Consider the following 23943-nt stretch of genomic DNA (forward strand, 5'->3'; position numbering starts at 1 on the left):
GGTGGAGCGAGTGTCGTGGTTTTTCATACAACTGTTCAGTCTTCCAAACTACATACCAACTATCATACTGCACATCATAATTATTCTTTGACTCTAAAACAAGACATTTTTAATGTGAATGTTTACAATGCCATTGTGTTTATTTTATTTTGCAAACCACATGTCTTGCTGAGCAATACTCTGGAGGTAATGGTGGTAATGAGCAATACTCACAGGATGAGGTAATGACACAAACCCACAATGGAACGACCGGAATTTCATCTTCCCTTGGCCCCAAGAAAAAAATTTACAATTTATTTTTTAAGTGTTCCACCTCAAAGGGTGATTCTATAAAGTGAGTCTTTTATAATCCAATGTTTATTATTATTGGTACATTTTTAGTAGGAACAGCTACTGTACTGGTACTCTTTTCGGCACTTTCTCACCTTCAATTGACAAACAAATACAGTTGAATAAGGAAAATAATTTTTTTGTTGGTACTTATTACAATGTGATATCCGTAATGAACTCATTATAAAAGATAAATTTTTATCAATTGTGGTACCCACAGTTTGAAGAAGTATATTAGTTTTTAATTTGGTTGTTACTGATAGTTTTTTTATTCCTAACTGGGTCGAAATGCGTATGATAGACCAACAATCAGTAATGACCAAACTACAAGCTTGTCACACATGCATAAATCTAACAGTTATCACCTCGTTTCATTCGTCTTTGAGTTCAACGATCATTATCTATTAAACTGTCTAAAACCAGTAGTTTTCGACATCACTCAAACAGAGTTTTATTTATTTATTTGTTTTTTTATATTTATCATTTTTATTTGATACATGATAAAATAAGCTGCAATTCTAAGATATATGTTAAAATAAAATAAAAAACTTTGCAACTCGTATAGCAATATTTATTGCATTATAAAACCAATAACAAAATTACATGATAAATGCACATGGGAAAAAGTGGATAAGTTTTGAACTACTTGAGAAAATTGTAGCTTCACAGAAGATGCAGAGTTTGGTTTGAGTTTCCTTCTGTCGAGTACAAACTGACGCCAATGAACCTCAAACCTTTTGAAAATACGAGTCGAACAATATTGAACCGTCCAATGACTGAATTGAATGAAAAGTTAGTTTTTAGTCTTAAATTCGCTAATTTGAACACTAAACAAGTCTTTGACATTTTAATACTGGATAGTATTATAAATAACGTACACACTAAAATTATCTAAAATAACAATTAAACTATGGACATGTTTTACAAATCACAACTAAATATTTGTACAAATACAAGATGACTAAAACTGTGTTTTAAAACACATTGAAATCAATAAATATTTTCAATATAAATAACATTAATGAATTTTCATAATTAAAAAAAAAATTAACAAAGTGGCATTTCCAATTTTTTTGTATCGACAAAATGAATATAATAGACATCATTTCTTTGGAAATATTTATTTATAATAAATTATGGAAACCCTTAAATCTTTGGTCATTTATGATATAAAAACATCTAAACCCCTTAATGTTATAACAGTATTTCTTTTTTTTGCAAAGGAAAAGAGATATATATCGATAATGCATTGATTAAGAAAGAAAGTGACACACTCTTTCTTTTCCTAAGTTAAATGTTTACTATGTTATCATTGCTCTGTCCTGTCGCCTTGAGTTTTTGTTGCATTTGCGCCAGCATGTCTTGCATCCGGCGGATCTGAAATTACGAATGTTTCATCAGAGAAGAAAATAGAAGAAATATATTCGGATTTTATGAATATATACATCTCTGATCATTCAATTTCAACTTTATTTACTTTATAAACAAAATTTGTACTCACTTCTTCATCTTTTTGAAGAAGAAGACGGTCAGTCTCGGTAATTCCACCTTCCAAGGGCACGACTGAATCCCTCTTTAATTTACTGTAAAAAAAAATAAATGATTTATATTCTATTTTGTTCTTAAGGTATTAATTTAAATTGAAATTTGCAACAATTTTTTTTAAATTTATTTATTTACACCTGCACCAATTACTGCGCTTAAGTAAATTTGATAACAACTTAGAAGATAAAACAAAACAAAATGTAAAAAATATATAAATAATAAAAATTAGTAACTACTCATTAGTAATATGTATTTAGCATTAATTAATTTTGTTAGAAGTGTTATTCACTTCTTTGTTCAATTTTGTTAGAAGAGGTTGCGAGGCCACGATGCTTCAGTCATCACAGAGGATTAATTGAGAAGGTGTGGGATGAAAGGATTCTGACATGAGTGTTTCTGCGACAATATAATTGTAAGATTGGATACATAGAAAGGAGCATTGATAATGGTTCAGAGGATTTTGGATTGTAGGGTTTGCATATGTTGGAGGTTGGAACATTTGTTGAACCCCAAAGTTCGATGCCGTCCAAATAGATCTCAAAAATAGTAATGTAGATGAGATTTGTTTTGTAAAGTCAGTTTTGATTGTTCTTTTAAGAAGGAAGCGCCTTTTTTGTTTTTGCCTTTTGAATTGTGTGTGTGGGTCTATGTAAGTCTGTCGATGTGTAGCACAAGTGAGTGGACTACATTAGTAATTGCATTGCCATAGATAGGAGCAGTGGATATTCTCCAAAATGACATGATGGCATTTTGTTTATCATACTTGAATTACAGAAATACAATATTTCACTTTCTAATAGGGCCAGATTATATTGACTTACTACTAAAATATTTCCATCGACCAATGTACTTTATTTTAATTGTTAATAATTACCCCCTTTCTCTAATGGCTTGTTGTGAGATTTGCGAAATACATTGAGCTCTGAAGTTTTCATAGTGGACATCTTCAGTTACGTCTTTCAAATCTTGCATGTGGGTCGTTATCAACATGTTCCGTAGCTTGTTGAAGTCACTGTGCTTTGGATTTTCAACTGAAATGAACGATAGCAGATGTAAAAAAAAAAAAAAAATGGATAAAAAGTACAATAAAAGTCTTGTTAATTACCTTCGACTACTCCCCATGGGTATTGGCGGCCGCGGACCCGTGTGCCTCCAACTTCTATCACAGTATTGCTTCCGATGACCGAAAATGGCAATGACGCTTTCAGTTCACGGTCTTGCTGTTTGAACTCCTCGTCCTCATCACTGTCACACTCTGGAAACTGGTAGATCTTTTCGGGAGGTAGGAGGTTTGAAATTAATACAACAAAATCGTGAAAATGAACGTGGAATTAAGTGAAAATTACTTGAATATTGTTCTCTTCTATGTCAGAGAGTATTCTCTGCTTCAATTTCTTCACTTCTGGGGCTGTAAGTGTATCCGCTTTTGCGATGACAGGAACAATATTTACTTTTTGGTGCAGTCTTTTCATTAATTCGACATCTATCTGCCTTAAGCTGCAAAAGCCATATTACACTTTTTATTTACTTTTTGATTAAAATACCATTGTTACCAATTTATTTATTTATTTAAGTAATGGACTTAATGTATGGGTTTGTTCTTACCCATGGCCCCAAGGTGGTATAAAATAAAGGCAACAATGAACCCTATTATCTACGATGTTTTTTCTGTTTAGGCCACTCTCATCTGTGAAATACTGTCTGAACTGGTCATCGATGTAATTAACACAGACTTTCCAACTGTCCTCGCTATTCAGCGCATCACCAAAACCTTTAAAACAATAATCAATCAGTGCTATACATTTTTTCATCCTCAATGATTTACACTATGCTGAATCTACTAAAGAAACTCTAATTTGACTTACTATTATTACTCTTTTTCCAAGTCTAATTCAACGTTTTCTAAATCAAGTTGAACTTGTTCAGAGCAAATTTATTTATTTATTAATTTTTTATCAACTTAGCACCTAAGTATAATTTGTTGTGTGAATAGATTAATTTTGTTAATTAGAATAAGTTGTTGAATTAAATTATTTTCAGGCTGTGATTAGTGAAAAATGACAAGTACAAGTTTAAAATTGAACAGTCATTACCAGGAGTGTCGACAACGGTCAGTCTTAGTTTGACGCCCCTCTCCTCGATATCCATAGTCTTTTTTTCTATGCATGTCGTTTTCTCAACCCTTTCTGCAAAAAACCTATGAAAATGAAAACTGCTGATCCGGCAAATCGACTCAGTCGCTTACCAGCGGCATCAGGTATCTTTCGATCTTTGTAAAGGTCGCTTAGGAAAAGCGAGTTGATAAGCGTTGATTTTCCCAGACCAGATTCACCGACGACCATCAACGTGAAGTCGAAACCCCTCTTTACCGACTTCCGATGGATCTGCTCTGGTAAAGTGGCAAAACCAATGTAATCTCTGTCCCCCTGCAACATTAACCAATATTTAAAAAATATAAGCAGACGATTTTTTTTGGAAAAAGCTGTTGGGTGTTGGCAGTATAAGTTAATACTTTGGTCTTTTCCATCCTCTCTTCTAATGTTAGGCTCTGGGCCAATAGACATATAGGTCATTGCAGCCTCCAACACTCAATCATTTTTTTTTTTTTTTGTTTCTACATATATCGTGCACACATACATATGACAGGCATAACTGTAATGTAGAACGGTGGGTGATAGTTCGCATCCACTCTACAAACCCTATCTATTTGTCTAAGATGCTCATTGATAATGTGGAGCCTTATGCCACAAAAAGGCTCAGGACCTATCAGCTGCATGTTTCCTAACGAGGGCATCAGCTTCTTTGTTTCCCTCTACTTCTGTGTGTCCTAGTACCCAGTAGCTTTGTTTTGCTTATCTAATCTGTTTAATTTTGTTTTGCAATTTAGTCAAGTTTGATTTAATCTGATGGCTGCACGACTCTCTGACATGATACCTTTGTTTTTGCACCCTTTATTCAAATTTAACTGAGTACATTATATGGATTTCGGCTTGAAAGATACTAGAGTACCATCCCATTGGCGCTGAGATTTTTTGTTCTGGGGCCAAACACTCCCACCCCATATACCTTCTGCGTCCTAGATCCATCATTGTACCAACAGATGGGGGCCTTTCTTAACAGAGGGCTTCTTCCTTTTTCCTAATCTTTTTTGATAACCAGGTTTATTCTGGAGTGATGTTCAAATTCAAACATCTTGTTCATGCCACCCCAAAGGTTATATAAGCTTTGTATAAGATCAAATCTGCATACGAATATATATACATATACACATCCACAGAGTTGAGCCATCAATTCTTGCAGCCCACTGGCAATTCCAATTTTTGTGATATACAATAATTATTTTTATTAATAATATATATTATATTAATTATATATAATAATATATATTATATTTATAATTTTTTTTAAATTGAAATTTTAGCATCAGTGGGCTAGATCGCGATGGCTAAGTACTGAAGTTGGGACGTAGGCGATACGAATCGGATTTTCGCTCATTAGGCAGTACCTTAATCTCCATTTAATTTTTAACCTTTCGGACGTTCTTCTTTGATGATGTTAATAATAGTTTTCACCGTACTCTTTACCATTTATTAGAGGAGAAGAACATAATATCTATTATGATATGTCGTGTATGATTTTTAAAATGGCGTGGTATCGTCGAAATAGTTTGACTAATGACAGTTTCATTCGTTCTTTTTCAGATTTTTTAAAATATAAAATCCATTATGATAGTTATGATAAATTTTAATACTGCCAAATAAAAATATATCAATTGTTAATTTCTATTAGCAAATATTGACTTGACAGCAGGCTTTGAAAGATTCTTTAGGATTCAAAAAAAAAAATTATTTTGAAACTACGGCACGCGTTATTATTTTTACAATTGATTTTAGCTTATACTTATTCGACGATAAGGTCAAGAAATTGATAAAAACAAATGACGCAATGGACCAGAGAAGTTTTTTTTTTATCTTGAGCCACTCCTCGATCGTTGTGATATTCTGCTGTTCATTTTGTACAAATCAGCGTTTTATGCCGAGGCGTCACGTCGGCACGCTCTCCGAAAAGGTAGAGTTCATAGGAATTGTATGATTTATCATATTGATCGCAAATGAATCAGACGCCGGCGTCAACGGCCGAACAAAGCCTATATCTGATAAATTAAAAGTTCTTACTGTCTTCGGCATGCGTGTGAAAATACTATCGGGAACTTGGGTGACAGTTGTCTCGGCTGAAGGTGCATCGGTGCCATTTTCGAAGGCGGAAGTGTCTTTTTGGACGTTATTCCCACCATCTTCGTTGAGTGATTCAATCACGTATTCTTGTGCGGCAATTTCGCATATTGCAATACAATTTTTTATTTCGTCACATTCTAAAACGCCCCTCGTGTCTTTTTCCGCGTCTTCTCTCTGTCCAACTTCCCAGATCAGTGATTTCGCCTTTGGCTTTTCTAAATCTTCGGCTGGAAATTTCGACGTGGGCCACTTCCGCAAGGAGGACCTTGGCAGGATCTCAGATGCTCTTCTGTCCTTCTCGAAGGCCCTGATCGCCTCACGGACCCTCAACTTCTTCGCCTCCTGGAATCCGGGATCTTCGTTCATTTTGCTGCCGACCAGCTACGTGACAACCGCGAGACTGAGAGGCCTGGCCGACCCCCTACTTATCTCACAGATAATATTTGCTCTTAGCGTTCAATTTCTCGTCCGAGGACAAAAGGGTTCTTTGTTTTGATTGCTCCTACTTAAAAGATAGAACCACACAAATATTCGTGTTTTCAAAACGTCTAGTTGTTGATAAATCATTGGCTCAAGTTATTTTTGCTAAGGTCCCATAGTCGCAGGGAACTTGCAGTTTACACCAAATGCACAAATTGTTACATAGGTAATTTATTCTGGGATATATGCGTTTCTTGAACATTGGTACAGCAGGTCGTTGTGAGACTTCATTTTAATTTCAAGGCTTAAGTTAGTGAGCTGCAAACGTTTTGAAATTAAAAAGAAGTCTTACTATGACCTAGCTGATCCAAATTTAAATATTACCTATAAATCCCTAGAACAGAATGACGAGAGAGAAAGTAAATAAAATAAGAGAGAGAGAGAGAGAGAAGATAGAAAAAGAGGAAGGAATAAAAGAGATGAAAGAAAGGAGAGAAATAAAAGAAAGAAGAAAGAAAGAGATGATAATACGTAGTGAAAAACGGGAGAAAGAGATACGAAATAAGGAGATGAGACAGAGGATAGAAATGAGAAAGAAAGAGAGAGAGAGATGAGTGTCAGGAAAGAAATAAAAGAGAGAGAGAGAGAGTGGGAGTGAGAAAAAAGAGGAAAGGATGAATAAGCGAGTCACAGAAAAGAAAAGTCTTTCTTCTATTTCAAAAATGCATGCTTTACACTGTTTTTCAGTGCCTCAACCCTGACCATTTGCAAGCCAAGTAGAGCTTTTTTTTAGGGAAAGCTTTGCTTGAAACCCTTTTATAATTATAAAAATGAAAAAAATTAAATTGTGAAGTTTATTTTTGTAGTTTTCAAGTTCTTTTCTGATCATCTTGGCCGCGTTTCGTCTTTTCGCCGTCTTCAGTGGTTAGTCTGTATATTATGTATGCCAAAATTGGGCATAGCGTGAGTTTTTCTCAATGGATTTCATCATTAACTGTTTGATTACTGATTATTGATAGCAAGTGTCAAATCAATAGGAACGAATTCCTGATATGATAAAACACGTCTGTACTTTGGCATAGTTTCATTATTCTTCCGTGTTGATATGACTGCATGTTAAAAAAAAATCATTTTTCCCTCCATAAAACTATTTTCCCACATTATAGTTCAAGTGTTTTCTCCTTTTTCAAACTTAACAATTATGCTTTAACTGCACATAACAATTATGCTTTAAATGCATAAACCACTTGATTTCTACTTCTTTAGCCGTTCCGATGGGTAGATTGACCCTTATCGTCGGTGATGGGGGAATAATATTTTTCTCAAAAATAAGCTTTTCAGTCCTGGGCCAGATTAGTCGTGTTTGTTTCCAGGGAGATAAGCTTATCAACTTACAGCCTAACGCTGTAAATCGGCACCTTATCTACATTCCCGACGTTTTATTAATCCTCCGTTCCGCTTAACGGCACTTGTTCAATTCAGTTCAACAGGTGATTTAAACAAAAAAAGCACAAAAGTATCTAAGTTGTGTTAAGAACACGTAAAGTTTACTCCGCTAAGCCAAGGCTTGTAATTTAAGTTCACCCCCTTAGTCCGATAATTACTTTTTCTTTGTATTCAAAGTTTATACCGACTGGCATTTAGTCGACGTCAAAAGTCAAATTATGATATAATTCATGAGACTAGGGATGCTTAGCTAAGTATATATTTTTTCATTCATTTTGCTTATATTCTAGATTGTAATAATGGCTGATAATATATTATTAGTTGTTTCTTTTCAATTGTCGCTCGACCATTTGTTTAATTGGGCATTATTTATATAGTGTCAGCCAGTCGCAGGACTTTGAATAAATTTTCCAAGACATTTGGATGAAAATATAAACGATTAAGTAAACATGCATTCGTCCAGGTTTTTGGATAAAAACGTAAACTATAACTAAATAAGGTCATGATCCAACTTGTGATTTTCCGAGTTTTTGGTTGAAAATTTCAACTATAAATGTACGTCTTAGTTTTTGATAGTTGTACTCCAAAGATTTGGGATGAGGGGGTAAATAAACGTCTAAAAATTTCATAAAGTTTTTAGATACGAATTTTAGCAATAACGAAACGTTGATGTACGTTTCAATTCTTAATTTTTTCGTTGCCAGTTTTGTGTATAAAAACATAAATTATAAATGGATGTTTGTGGTGAAATTTCACCCTTTGAATTGACAGGAGCTTGGATGAAAACGTAAACAATAAATCAATGTTTAGGTTCATATTGAAAATTTTGCTATTTCAGGATGGAAACCTAAACGATAGAGTAACGTTGATGAACAAATTCGACATTATAGCGTTGCCAGGTTTTTGGGTAAAAATGTAAACGATAAATGAATGTTTATGCTCAAATTTAACCCTTTCAACTGCCAGGTTTATGGATAAAATTTAAACGATAAATAAAGGTTGCTGTACAATTGCTAGGATTTTGGCAAAAAAAAAAAACTTGTGTATTAATTTTACATTTTTGCATTGCCTGGTTTTTGAATGAAAAACATAAAAGATAAATGGCTAGTTCGAATCAAATTGAACTCTGATGCTTGGATGAAATTTTAAAGAAATAAAAGCTGGTGTATAAATTCGACACGTTAACAAAACAATAAATGAAAGTTTATGTTCAAATTTAACCCTTTCAGCTGCAGGTGTATGGATTAAAATCTAAACGATAAATAAAGGTTGTACAATCCAAATTTCTCGTTCGTTCGTAGGATTTTGAATAAAAAATGTAACACCAGTTAAATGTTTGCATACAAATTCGATATTTTGTATTGATTGGTTTTTGGATAAAAAGATAAGTGAATGTTTGGGTTTAAACTGAACCTTTTGCGATGCCAAAAAGTGAACGATACATGAATGTCAGTTGTTCAAACACAACCCCTTCTGTTGCCAGGTTTTTGGATACAAAATCGAAATGATAAATAACGATATTTTTGCGTTGTCAGGTTTTTGGATGAAAAAGTAAACGATATATGAATGTTAGTTGTTCAAACACAACCCCTTCTGCTGCCAGGTTTTTGGATACAAAAACGAAATGATAAATAATGATATTTTTGCGTTGTCAGGTTTTTGGATGAAAAAGTAAACGATACATGAATGTGAATTGTTCAAACACAACCCCTTTTGCTGCCAGGTCTTTGGATACAAAATCGAAATGATAAATAACGATATTTTTGCGTTGTCAGGTTTTTGGATGAAAAAGTAAACGATATATGAATGTTAGTTGTTCAAACACAACCCCTTCTGCTGCCAGGTTTTTGGATAAAATCGAAATGATAAATAATGATATTTTTGCGTTGTCAGGTTTTTGGATGAAAAAGTAAACGATACATGAATGTGAGTTGTTCAAACACAACCCCTTCTGTTGCCAGGTTTTTGGATACAAAATCGAAATGATAAATAATGATATTTTTGTGTTGTCAGGTTTTTGGATGAAAAAGTAAACGATATATGAATGTGAGTTGTTCAAACACAACCCCTTCTGCTGCCAGGTTTTTGGATACAAAATAAACGATGCATTAATGTCGGCGTTGAACTTTTCTGATGCAAGATTTTTGGACGAAAACCTAAATGACATATACAAGTTAGTGCATAATCGATATTTTTTGTTTGTTGTCAGGTTTTTGGTTAAAAAATGCTAACTTATAAAAAAATGAAGCTTCATGTACACATTCGACCACTGCGTGGCCAGGTTTTTGGATAAAAAATAAACCATAAATTAATGTTAGGGTTCAATGCTAGTCCTTTCTGATGCCAGGTTTTTGGATAAAAAGTAAACGATACATTAACGTTGGCGTTCAATGTTCAACTTTTCTGATACAAGATTTTTGAACAAAAATCTCGACGACACGTACAAGGTAGTGTACAATCGATATTTTTCGTTTGTTGGCAGGTTTTTGGTTAAAAAGCTAAATTATAAAAAAATGAAGCTTCGTGTACACATTCGACCTCTGCATGGCCAGGTTTTTGGATAAAAAGTAAACCATAAATTAATGTTAGCGTTCAATGATAGTCCTGTCTGATGCCAGGTTTTTGGATAATAATCGAAATGATAAATAAAAATGACTATACAGATTAGATATTTTTGTGATGCCAGGTTTTTGGATAAAAAGTAAACGATACATTAATGTTGGCGTTCAATGTTAACTTTTCTGATACAATATTTTTGGACAAAATTCTAAACGACAGGTACAAAATAGTGTACAATCGATATTTTTCATTTGTTGGCAGGTTTTTGGTTAAAAAGCTAAATTATAAAAAATGAAGGCTCATGTACAAATTCGACGTAATGCGGGGCCAGGTTTTTGAATAAAAAAAGGTTAAAATTCAACCTTTTCTGGATCCAGGATTTTTCAGTTGTCTGGATAAAATCGAAAATCGTCAGCCTACACAGTCATACTGTGAAAAAAGAAACAGTCCAACAGAAAGACCAGAATTTGATAAGATTATTTCATGTAACTCATCCATAATTGACCGGATAGTTTCTCCGTTAATTGTACATAATTTGTCTTGCTGAACCTATTGAATTCAATCATGTGCCTTACTACGTATAAGATTTTTATCGATCCATTTTCCCTTTAAGTTAAAAAAAAAAAGTAGAATTACCGGTTTAGGCGACTTTATTGTGAGAGCCTGTGAGAAGTTGAGGCCGGAAGGCTGACAGGAAAGGCAAAAAGTGTTGCCGGTGACGAGGGCGTTGGGCCTCCTGGGGCTCGGCGTCCTCCGATAGTAGACGGGCAGCATCTCGGACCCGACTGCCGCCGGCGTAGGCCCCTTCCTGGAGGCCGGTTGACATTCACCGCCCCCTCTTCCAACCTCAAATATTGCCCTTTCTTTTTATTTTTCCTCTATTTCTGTGCATATAGATTACCTACGCAGGAATAAATGGCAAAATGCGCAATAAATTGTCGCATATGTCGAAGAATACCAATTTCCAATACGAAGATGCTTTATTTATTTAATAGTCAAAATTGGTTTCAACAATTTATTTTTTTTTTTCATTTATTCAGATTCGCCTGTCCTACATTTATTACTTATTCATTGATCATATTGTATACTCCAGGGGTGGCATTAGGTCATATCATCTCACAGAACTCAAGAGAAAGTCTTACAAGGCTCCCAATGTTGAGGCTCAAATCTATTTCTGGTGTGTTTCAGAGAAATTACGAAAACAAAAATTTCTGTTTCTTGCGTCCAGAAGATCAAGAAAAATAATAAAATTTGTAACATTTGCTGTTATTGAATAATGTGCTGATTTGATCAAGGATATAAGCAGGGCGAGACACCTTAGCCTGTAATCCTACCTCTGAAGATGAGAAAAACCTAAATACGCCTGACAATCCAAAACAGGCAAACCAAAATTATCAAAAACGACCAAGGTACAGGTTAGAGGGAAGATGGAGAGAAACTATATGATAGTGGAGGTTACTTGAGAAGGCAAGGATCGGGTCACCATCGTGTCCATCTCATTTCAGAGAGATGATAGTTTTATTGTTTCGAATGTACTCCGTAATCGACATTCTATCGCTGTTGAGATCAAGCAACGACTTAAACAAGTTAGAAATATTAATGTCAGTTTATGCACTGAAAGGCATAACTTTCAGACGTTGGATAATGTGCGAGGCCTGCCCCTGGTCTAGAACTTCTGACAAGGCACAGATCATCTCGGTTAAGTTTCGTAAGAAATCACTTCAATTGGTCTGAGCAAGATTGAAAATCTTTTTTTCCGGATGAGTCAAGGTTTTGATTGATGTCTTATTATGGCTGAGTGAGGGTTTGGAGAAGCTATAAAGGTGGTGTTTTGGTTTGGGCAAGTATTTCTAAGGAAGGCGCACAAACTTCATCTTCATCTAGGTTTCCCTAACAGCTGCGCGATACGTTGAAGATGTGGTATCAGAAGACGTTGTCCATTATATGCCACTAAATGATTTTATTTTTATGCATGTCAATGCATGGCCCCACACAGTTAGGATCGTTGGCGACTACTTGGAACGGCAATTCAATGTTTGGAGTGTCCAGCAAGTAACCCCGACTTAATCCCTATTGGACTGAATTGAATATTTTTTCATTCTTTCCAAAGCTACATTTTTGGTAAAATTGTTTTACTTAGTTTAATTTTTTTTTAAATTTAGGTATATCATATTTTTCTTTAAAACTATCCCATAAACAACAAAGATAAAAATTATAACGTTTGCAAGTATTAACTTTAAAAAAATAAATAAATAAAAACGAGGGTGGCCACTTTTTTGGTGTAGTTCGTTTTCCAATTATTCTGGTCCGCCTCACCTCGCTGTTTTTGTCTGCCGGTCGCTTTGATTTTTCAGCTTGAAGACGGAGCTTGTTTCAAAAATTTGAATAGGATAGATATCGCCAGGTGATTTCGAGCAGTGTTGCTAGTGATTGGAGGTCAAACCAGTCTGACAGATTAAAACAAGCGAGACTAGTCGGCCCAGATCTTACCCGACCGAAGGACAGGTTCATCGCCTCGCAAACCTCGAAAAAAATCTCACGATTTGCTATCAATTATAATTTACCGTTTCCTTCCATTATTCGAGTACAACAGCAGTAAAGCAATTAGACGTTTTTCAACAGCAGAAAGACGTACAAATTTGTCTTGATTTGTTGTTGATCTCTTTGACTTTAGTCCATGCGCGTGTCAGTCGTTGAAAGTACAAAATGGATTGCTGTGTTGTCACCCGGAATTTTTTAGTTGTTGAAACGACGACAGGCCAATTGTATGACAGGCCAAATGCGGTAGTATAATACTATCACAGTAATTTGTCCTTGGATCGTTATTAGACGGCCACCATCTGCTGTTGCCTATTAATTTTTCCATCACGATTAAATGAAATTCTCGGTCGTAGGCTTCTGGAAGCCTGTGTCGAACTTTGATGGTTCCTCCGTACGACCGAGAATTGCACCGCAATTATCAAAATCTATTGAACGAAAGTGGTTCGCTTAGGAAGGTAAGAATGTGGCTTGGTAAGTAAACAATAACTGTAAAACAGCAGCTCCTCTAAGAATAGCCGGTTTTGGTTATTTTCAATCACGGATCCTCTGGAACGTTTCGCTCCAGTTGTAAACTTAGTACGTTCTCAACGCATCAATAAAATCGGTTGTTAAAATAGAATCTTTTCTTTATCGACTAAAAATTATATTGTTAGTTTAAAAGAAAAAGTTAAAAAAAAAAATTTGTCAGAAAATTACAAACTGCAAATACATTGTAAACTTACCATTCTTCCTTTATCTCATTTATTTCCTCCTCAAATCTGAAACAGAGAGAATCTTTTAATATATTGACATTCAAAAATTAATTATTTGTTATAAATGTCTAATTTGATCGTTTTTGAGCATTTCAGTCCTCCCATTCTCGTTGCTTTAGTCTGTCAAACGCGGCTTTTCTTCCTTATGGATTTCCGTTGACGCCTCGCCCTGCTTATAACCCGACCACGTTTCGTAAACAAAATATGCGTAGTATGCACTAGATGATAAAGGCATTTGAAATCCTATACGCATCGTGACCAGACGGACCAAAATGATGTTAAAATTGCGGTATGTTCTAAAAAACATGTTGAGGACGTTTAAAAGGGGAACTTAATTCGATAAGAACCGCATTTGAATATTTTAAATCTTAAAAACCAATGATGTCTTATTTTTTTATATTTAGCACTGCCACTATTTGTTGTGTTAAGAACAGTTATGAATAAAATGTTAAGAATTTGAACTGGGAACCTCGTGTGATAAGAAAAACTTAAACGGACTAGTTTAAGACAATTAAACGGATGCTGTGTTATTTGCTATGTCTACAGAGCCCATGGTGTGTTACGATGCGAGTGCGTATGAAATGTGTTAAAGTTAAGAGATCTAGTAGCTGAGTATTGTGTTAGTAGCTGTGTTCAACATCTCCAGCGTTGTGTTGCGGTCTCGTCGTCCCTGAGAATTGTAAAATCGGGAAATTAATTCAAGAAAAAAAAACGTATTCCGAATATTGTAAGACTTTTAAACGGATGCTGTGTTATTTGCTATGTCTACACAGCCCACGTTGTGTTACGATCAGAGTACGTATGAAATGTGTTAAAGTTATTTTATGAGATTTATTGGGTTGTCCGGAAAATAATGCAGGATTTTGGTATTAAACAAAAAAAAAGAAACTAGTTACTTTAAAGCAATGTTATTTAATCAAAATAATTTCCCATACTCTCAATACATTTCTCCCAACGTGTTGGTAACTTATTAATTCCGTCTGAGTAGAATTCAGAATTTTTAGAATTGATAAAGTCAATAAATGCATTTTCCAGTTCCGTTTGATTTTTGAATATTATGTGTTGTAAGTAGTGGTCCAGGTGTCTAAAAAAATGGTAGTCAGTAGGCGAGAGGTCCGGAGAGTAGGGTGGGTGAGGCAAAGTTTCATAGCCAAGCTCCAATAATTTTTGTGACGTTACACGTGACACATGTGGTCGAGCGTTGTCATGCAACAAAATGGGCCCTTTCCGATTGACCAAAGAGGGCTTCATTACTGCCAATTTCTGATGCATGGTATTAATTTGGTTACAGTATGATTCAGCATTGATGGTTTCGCCAGGATTTAAGAAGCTGTAGTGTATTAAACCAAATGAAGCCCACCATACCGTAACCATTACCTTTTTTTGATGAGTTGGGGGCTTTGGAAAATGTATTGGAGCTTCTCCTTTGTCGAGCCACTGTCCAGAACGTCTAGTGTTATCGTAGAGAATCCACTTTTCGTCACATGTAACAATTCTGGCCAGAAATGGGTCATTTTTGTTTCGACAAAGAAGTGATGCACAAACATCAAAGCGCTGATTTTTTTGGCGATCGTTTAATGAGTGTGGAACCCAATTTTCGAGTTTTTTCACTTTTCCAATCGCCTTGAGGTGGTCAGCGACGGTCGTTTTACTGACTTTGAGTTGCTCTGCACCCACCACTGATCGCAGAACATCATCATTAAGAGAGGAAGGCCTTCCACGACCTTCTTCATCTTCAAGGCTGAAATCTCCCTCCCGAAATTTTTTAAACCACCTTTGCACAGTGCACTCATTAACACAACCCTCGCCCCAGACTTGGTTAATGTTTCTAGCCGTTTGGGCTCCGCTTCGGCCGAGTTTAAACTCGTAAAAGAAAATCGTACGAAATTCTCGCTTTGACATTATAAGGATGACTGAATTATTTCCAAGTAGCGGAATGCTACAGAGGTAAACAAACAATATCATTTGGAAGAGGATTAATAAATGAGTAATCCTGTAAACGTAAACAGAATATTTTATATAGATTTTTTTTAATGAAAACTTAAAATCCTGCATTATTTTCCGGACAACCCAATAGTAACTGAGTGTTCACCACCTCCAGCGTTGTGTTACGGTCTCGTCGTCCCTGAGAATTTGTAAAATCGGGACACTAATTCAAGAAAAAAAACGCATTCCGAATGTTATAAGACTTTTAAACGGATGCTGTGTTATTTGATTTGTTTAACACAACCCGATGCTATGTTACAATCCGATATGTCGCGGAAAAAGTTAAGAATATTTTAATCGGCAACCTAATTATCTGACAAAATCATTCAGATCGTATTTAAATCTTGAAAGCACATGTGTTATTTGATGTGTTTTAACACAGCCGATGTTGTGTTACAGCCCTTGGCGTTAAAAAAATAGGCCAATAGGTAATTCATGGTATAAGAAAAGCATTCGAAAAATGTAAGTTTTAAACGGTTAATGTGTTATTATCTGTGTTTAACACGTTCGGTGCTGTGTTACGGTCCACAGCGTATTTTGAAAAAGTGTAACGGACGTTAGTACCTGGTAATTCACGAGATAAAAAGCATTCGGAACAATGAAATTTTTTTAAACGGACGATGTGTTAAGCTGTGTTAAATATATCCGGTGTCGTGTTACGGCCAAAGGCTTTATTCGTGCTCATCCATTCCGAGTGAAAAGTTGGAAAACGGAAAATTCCACTTCAGTGGACTGTTTTCCAGTTTCGAATTCTACAGTTGGTCAAACTTACTACTCGCGCATAACAAATCTTTTTTTACTCTCAGCAAAGTTCCGCACGATCTGTCTCACTTTTTGTAAATGATGGTTCTTGGTCTCTTCTTGAATGAAAGTGAAAAACTATTGGTTAAGCGACGAGTACTGAAGAAGAACAATCAGCATTGACAAAATGAAAGATCATTTGTAAAAATAGGCAACAGTAGATTTTTATGAAGTTTTTTTCCAAGGCGATATGAGGCAGAGTTATGTTTTTAAATTTATCACAATAATTGGGGAAGGGGGCAAATTAAAACGTAGTAAATTGAAATTTGATATAATCGACACGGACGATTAAATTACGTTTTTACGAAATATTTGGAGTGTTGATTGACTCGTAGAGTTTATTTTATTGCTAAAATTGTTATTTAAACTACTAACTGCTAAATAGCAAACAGATCCTGGCATTTTTGTTCGGTACTTGACCTAAAATTGAACAAATTCTCACCGATGACACGTTGCCTAGCATAAGCTCGTCAAGGCTGTTAAAACCGCCTCGGCCGTCTTCAACGGCCTGTTTCCCCCAGCATTGACAATCCGATCACGTACAGGTTGGATTCTTCAGAAACATTTTGTCGTTGTTAACTACAAGATTCAAAATTATCTACTTTGGAACGTCAAATTACGAGGGAAAAAACAAGCAGGCTATTTAAATAGTGGTGGCGATAACAGACAAAGCGTTTTATTGTTAGGGTTATCACATCTCCTATTGACCGAAATAATCGATGAAACAACAAAACAATTTTTTATGGTTAAATTTAGCTTTATTTTAATAAAAAACCATAATATGTGCACAAAAATAAAGAAATAAAACAGGTCATCATGAGTATGCGCAAACCCCACTTTATTTTTATGCTATATAGTATTGAAAACATCACTCGACTTGTGAAAATCTGTGTCAAATAATGTTAGGCCAAAGGTTTTATGCGATTTTATCTTGTGTCTTGTAAAAATCAATAAATGCGAATATAAGAGTGGGCGCACCAGGCTTCGATTTCTTGAACACGTGGCCTAATCTAAAACAAGATTGGACGAGATTTTTTTAGTTTTAGATTTTTTCTACACAAATACACAAACTGTTGATGGCGAAGTCGAGTCTGAAGACTGGCCAGGACTAGAAAGCGACATTAGGTGGATCAGGATGATTAGAAACTACCAGGCTCGCATAGCAAAGTGCACGGTTTAAAATAACGAGCCGGTGTAAATAAATAACAAGTCGAGCAGATTCTCTCTTAGTTCAAACAGAACGTTTAGAAGTTTTTGGAATGAGATAGGCTTTCAAAACGTGCCGACTGACAAAAAGGCACTGCCGACGGGGACGTAAGATGCGAAGATAACACGCCGCCGTGATTCGAATGGAATATTCACAAATCACATAAAATAAAAGTTTGTTTTAACAAGGTCAAAATTTGTTGCCTGTTCGAAAAGGAAAAGGAAGCACCGTCTTTTAAAAATATAATTTTGTATCGATAAATCTGTATATTTACTTTGAGTTACGTCAATTCTGGTTTTGAGTGGTTAGGGATATACGTAAGCAGGATGAAGCATTACTGAACACGATGAAATACCGAAAAAGACAGACCAAAATACCTAGGATACTGGACTATTTTTTTCAAAGCTTAAAAAACGTGGCTAGGGTAAGTATAAGGGATATGTAAGCAGGGTGATGCATCACTGAACATGAAAGCCGAAACGATGACAAACTAAAATGGCTAGGATAGACAGACTTTAGGGGAAAAATAGCTAGAATAACTAGCTATATAAACGTTTTCTAGCAAAGCTTTTGGGGAAAAGAACTCTACTTAGCTGTAAAAACGTGTCTAGGGTATAAAAGTACAAGGGGATATAAGCAGGGTGAGGCATCACTGAACAGGAAAGCCGAAACGCGTCTGACAACCTAAAACCTAAAATAACTAGGATAGGCAGACTAGAAAAGGCTTTTCAGATAATACGGGGAAGGAACTCTACTTGGCTTACAAAACGTGGTCAAGGAAATAAACAGGCTGGGGCACGACTGAATACGACGAAATCCCGAAACGCGGCTTACATATCAAAACAGCTAGGATAGGTGGACTAAAAATTGCATTTAAGACAAAGCCTTAACTTGTCTTAGAAGGAACTCTACTTGGCTTAGAAAATTCGGTCATACTTTTAAGCAAAGCTTATAATAACAAAGCTCCAAAATAAATCCACTACTGAGGAAGGCAAAAAAGTGCAGATTATGAAACAAAATCAGTAAAAAAAAAAGAAAACAGTTCCTTTTTGGGTGTCAGCATATAAATGAATCTAAAAAGTAAACTTGAACAAATAGTTAAACAAAAAAACATCTACTAGGTATATAACAGGCCGAGAATCTGTTTAAGATAGATTTTAGAAAAATTCACTTTAAAAAAATAATAATGGTAAAAAAGACCAATAACAAGACGACAACAAAATACAAATGACAAAAACATACTCTCTTATTTTTCTCTGAAAGGAAAAACTGACTAACACAAAGACCCAACCACTAGATACGACAGAATGCCTTAACTCGTAAACCTAATAGAACCAAAAAAAAGCAAAGATAGGCTGACCAGAATGATAGGAAATGACCAAATTGCAGGTTGAAAACCATGCAGACCCCGAAAGTCATATCCCAATAGAACATCTCATTCATTTTAGGCAATATTCCAACCTTTAAATTGAACGCATTTTTTAAATTTATTAAATAGTAAAAAAATAGTAAAATCTGAACTGATAAACTTCATTTAATAGCCAAAAAAAAGTCTTCTTTACTTTGGTGCCAGGGCGTACAGTAATCATTGGTAAAAATAATTGGACAGGCCTAGAAAAAAAAGCATTTACCAGGTATTTAGGCCAAGAATCTATTTTGGATATTTGGTAAATCCACTTTTCTACAAATAAGGTAAAAAGTCCAGCCACAAACGACAAAAAACCCCGGATTAATCCATCAAATGCCAAATAAACAAAGATACCATTGGAAAAATTCTGAAACTAGCTGAAAAATGACTAGCAAACACAGACTCAGCCCCTATACATCGCGGGGGGGGCAAATTAACGTAAAATAGTGAAAGAATGTGTTCATATAACGGCAAAAAAAATCTTCATTACTGGGTGCCAGTACTAAAAGGACTAAGGACTTACATAACAAAAAGCATCTACTAGGTTCATAGGCCAAAAATCTGTCTCGCTTCGTCGGTCACCATAAGGACAATTATAACACTACACACCATTACATTTTTCTCAAGCTGAAAGAAAAAAAATTGTGAGACACACAGACCTAACCACTAGACATGACGGAATGCCTTTACTCGTGTGTTAGACCGAAAAAAAGCAATGATGGGTCGACCAGAATGGTCGGAAACGGCCAAATTGCAGGTTCAACATCCCCTGCAGACTCCTAAAGTCATATCAGATTAGCCAATGATCCAAGCTTTAAATTGTCCACAATTTAATACAAAAATAGTAAAATACTCAATTGATAACCTTCATTTAATAGACAAAAAAATAAAAAAAGACTTCTTTAATTTGGTGTCAGGGCTTAGTAGTAATCTTTGGTATAAAAATCGGAGAGACTTACAAAAAAACATCTACCAGACATTTAGGCAAGAATTTATTTTGGATTTTATGTAATTATACTTTCCAACAAATAAGGTAACAATTCAAGCCAGAAACAACACAAAATATTTTTTATGGGCAAAGAACCCATTTCTTAACAAAAACCTAAACAAAAGTAAGGAGAAAAATATATACAATACAATGCTTAAACTAAGTCAAAATTAATAAACTACCAGACATCAATGAAAAAGGCAATAAAATCCTTATAAATAAAACAACATAAAGATTTAATTAAACACCCTGTCTATGTAATTATAACGACTAGGAATTATGCAAAAAATATAAAAATAATATAACAAAGCATTATAACTACATAGTACATTTTAGCTTTATTTTACAAAATAAAATTATTATACTTTAACTGATGTTTTAATGAGGAAACAGAAGTATTAAATAAATCAACAGTATTGCATATGTTGTTGATTTTATCATGCGATGCATGGGGGAGTAAAGTGAAAAATTTGTTCAATAAAATAAAAATATTTTCTGATTTCTGAGGTGGCAAGGAGATACATAAAATTGGAGTTTACCATATGACTTAGTCCTTCGAACAACACACCCCGTCGTTTTTGTCAACTGTTATAAGGGAAATAACTAGCAAGCATACAACCTCACCTTTTCATGACAAACACAATTTAATACAAAAATATTGAAGTATTGGATGGATGAGCTAAATTGAATAGCCATGAAACAGCAAAGTTTTCTTTTCTTTGTTGCCTGGATTTATTTGTATCTTTGGTTAAACAAGTCTGACAAACTGCTAATCAAAAGCGTCTGCTAGGTATATTGAACAAGAATATGTTTTAGATTTTTGGCAAATCCGTTATTTTAGCGACAAACCCAGAGTTAATCCTTCATTCACCAACATAACAAAGACAACATCGAAAATGTTCACAAACAGAAAAATAACTCTATTCACCCCTTGATTCAAACAGACCCAACCACTAGACATGAAAAAAAACTTGTCTATTGATCAAAAAACATCGCGAGACCAAGTTGATCGAAATCGACCACAAACTCTTAACCTTAGAGATACATAACGATAGTTAACGATTATCGGCTGTATTTTATTATAGATCCATGGAAAACCCCATACACAGTTTATGGAAGACAGCTTTTAACTACCCTGTGCCTGTACTTCCTGCCCATGCTAGTCAGACGCAGATTGTCCTACAAATTTTGCAAAACAAAAACCGTAATATTGGCCTTGTGCGAGTTTATCTCAGCGTGTATATTTGTCTACGAAAGTTGCACCGAAATCAAAGAACTTACAGAATCTATATTAAAAATAGATAATACATGCCGAGTTGTAAAATGTATTCTTTTTATGGGTTTTCTGGATGGCTCAGTTGACTTTGAGAAAAGTTTGATGTTTAACAAAGCAGACCGACTTGGTAATTTTTGAACATATCGCGTTGGAAAGATTACAATGGGAACGTGGAGATATTAAAAAAGCTTTGGTCTGCCCGTTCCCAGAACGGTTCTCAGGCCGCGATTGACCCCGTAGCGGAAACCCTTCAGTCGTTCCGGTCAAAAAACCGAACCATGCGAAAGAATCCAAGGTTGTTCTTAAGTTCACAATTTTCAGCCGAAATTTAACTCCCGACTTCCAAATGGGAAGAAATCCAAGTGTTTCAGGAATCCGCGCTTAAGATGGACGTTCGCGAGGGCGAAACCCTTTCTTCCTTTTCACATCCCCGGACCCACCTCCCCACGGGCTTGTCAAAATGACATGTAATTGGCATTTAACCTAGGTCACAAACCTGACATTTCGTTGACCTTTCACCGTGGGACGCGAACGCAAACAAAACAGACCGGGAGCGACTGAGGTATCGACTGGCCCCCTCCACGCTTCCTCACCACCCCCACACCCTCGTCCTTCTCAGCTCAATCAATATTATCACCCATCCATAACTGCAGACAACAATTTTTTTTTACAACGAGCCTTAACCTACTGACACGACAACAACTACAGCAAAATAAACACAAATAAAAAAATAAAGTAAACTTTGATCCAAGCAAAGAGGGCAATGTCTAAACGGTCGACCTTCTCTTAAACGCTCAATAGTTAAACCAATCCAATACACATGTGGATAATAAAAACATACAATAACAACAAACGAGGACATCTAACATTTATTTTAATAAATTTACTTCAAAATTTGGTTTATTAATTTAATAGATTATAAATTAATGACAGCAGCAGACAGCCAACAAAGACAAAATTAAGCAGAAAACAGAGCTGAATTTTTATACAAACCAAAGCCCCTGAAGATTCGATCATCTAAAAACATTTAATAACTAAATAAAAATTTTAATTATTATATATTGGGTTCGGCTACTCGTGTACATACAATGCTTCGAATCTCAACAGTTTCGGAGTGGAAACATTAAAAAAAAAAAAAAAAAAAAGTAAATTTTGAATGAATTTATTAAACGTTTTTTAAATTGGGTTCGAAACCGGAATAATGCAAGTGTTTACAATTTACCATCTTTCCACCTTACCGTCAACCACGGTTTTTTTCCTTTCCTTCATCAATTTCTTCATCTTTGAAAATGTAATTAAAAAAGCAATTACACCATTAAAAAAAGATATTAAAAGGAGTACGTTTTGTTTAATTTGCTGGTCTGTAAGTTTGGAAATAGTAGTTTAGAATCACCATAGTGTTTTTCAACTTTGAAAAAAAAAGTCATTTTTCAAAGTTCTGGCAACTAAAACGCTTATTTCACCAACGTTTACAAGTTTAGTATTGATCACATCTTATTGGAAATTTAACGTGGTTTTCAATGGTATCTACAGATTTCTCCAAAAAATTTAGTTTTGGAGCTATCATAGTTTATTTGAAGCAAGGTCGAGAAATCTTAAAAAAATCAGAAAAAGGGGAATAACCCCGAAACTGTTGAGTTAATTAGGACTTTTGGTTACATTTTGAATGTAGAATCTAATGGCAAAGTTTGTAACACGAGTAGCCGGAAACCCTGTATATTATTAATCTGGTATCTTAGCGTGAAGCTATTCACAATTTCCTTCCGTAGTTGTCAAATTATTCCGTGAGATTTCTTCTTAAGATTTGGGATGATGAACTTGAAGTTTGGCCGTTCCCTGTCAACTTGGTCCGCGTATTCTCGCTGTTTTCGGTCTATAATAGAGGATTTTAGGCGTTCCGCAATGTATAATGATTGGGTCTGTCTGTCCCTTTGATGTTTGACGGAACAAGGCGGAATCTTTATCTTATATGTCCGCCTACCCTAGCTGCATCCATCCCATAATTTTGAGCTTATTATTAGTATTATTATTAATTAACTGGGGTGATTGCAGAAAAAGGTTTTTTAATAAAGCTTGAGGAGAAAGAACCTCTACTTGACTTACAGAACTGGTCAGGGTTAACCAGGGGTGAGTCGCTGCTGAACACGAATACCGAAATGTCTGACATATCAAAACACCTTTCATAGGGGGAGTAGAAAATTGTTTTCAGATAAAACTTTAGGGAAATAAGAATTCTTCTTGGGTTACAAAATGTGGTCAGGGTAAAAGCAGGGTGAGGCACCAGTGAACATACAATGCCGAAAGGCATCTGGCATAGTAAAACAGCTATAATAGGTGTAGGAGTAAAATGTTTTCAGATAGAGCATTAGGGAAACATTAGCTCTTCTTGGGTTTCAAAACTGAGGGTGAAGCTCACAACTCAAACTCACTACTGAGGATGCTAAATATG

General features: G+C 35.2%; 1 protein-coding gene across 5 annotated transcripts; it reads right to left on the bottom strand.

The window, feature by feature from the left end:
* Positions 1–879: 879 nt before the first annotated feature.
* On the bottom strand, positions 880–22092 carry LOC106672273 (septin-5). Of its 5 annotated transcripts, none has more exons than XM_014403571.2 (10): positions 21991–22092; positions 13799–13834; positions 4121–4304; positions 3969–4061; positions 3481–3646; positions 3222–3372; positions 2981–3146; positions 2750–2906; positions 1832–1913; positions 880–1707 (listed from the first exon to the last, which is right to left on the bottom strand). In XM_014403571.2, exons 2-10 carry the CDS (start codon positions 13799–13801, stop codon positions 1621–1623), a joined length of 1089 nt encoding a protein of 362 aa, XP_014259057.1. In that variant the 5' UTR covers positions 13802–13834; positions 21991–22092; the 3' UTR covers positions 880–1620. The 5 variants fall into 5 exon arrangements, with proteins under 5 accessions (XP_014259057.1, XP_014259058.1, XP_014259059.2 ...); XM_014403572.2 differs by having other exon boundaries at positions 4121–4301; positions 21991–22091; XM_014403573.2 differs by lacking the exons at positions 13799–13834; positions 21991–22092 and adding an exon at positions 11172–11324 and having other exon boundaries at positions 4121–4301.
* Between the last annotated feature and the right edge of the window lie 1851 nt (positions 22093–23943).

This window comes from Cimex lectularius, unplaced genomic scaffold (assembly GCF_000648675.2).
Source record: "Cimex lectularius strain Harlan isolate CLEC.00 unplaced genomic scaffold, Clec_2.1 scaffold17, whole genome shotgun sequence".
Taxonomy (NCBI): domain Eukaryota; kingdom Metazoa; phylum Arthropoda; class Insecta; order Hemiptera; family Cimicidae; genus Cimex; species Cimex lectularius.

Bases quoted from the DNA above. Each gene is read 5' to 3' on its own strand.
- LOC106672273 (XM_014403569.2), bottom strand. From the start codon at position 6,476: ATGAACGAAGATCCCGGATTCCAGGAGGCGAAGAAGTTGAGGGTCCGT. The intron at 4,305-6,050 runs GTAAGAACTTTT...TGGTTAATGTTG, and splicing joins TCACACGCATGCCGAAGACA to CAGGGGGACAGAGATTACAT. The intron at 4,062-4,120 runs GTAAGCGACTGA...GGTTTTTTGCAG, and splicing joins AAAGATACCTGATGCCGCTG to AAAGGGTTGAGAAAACGACA.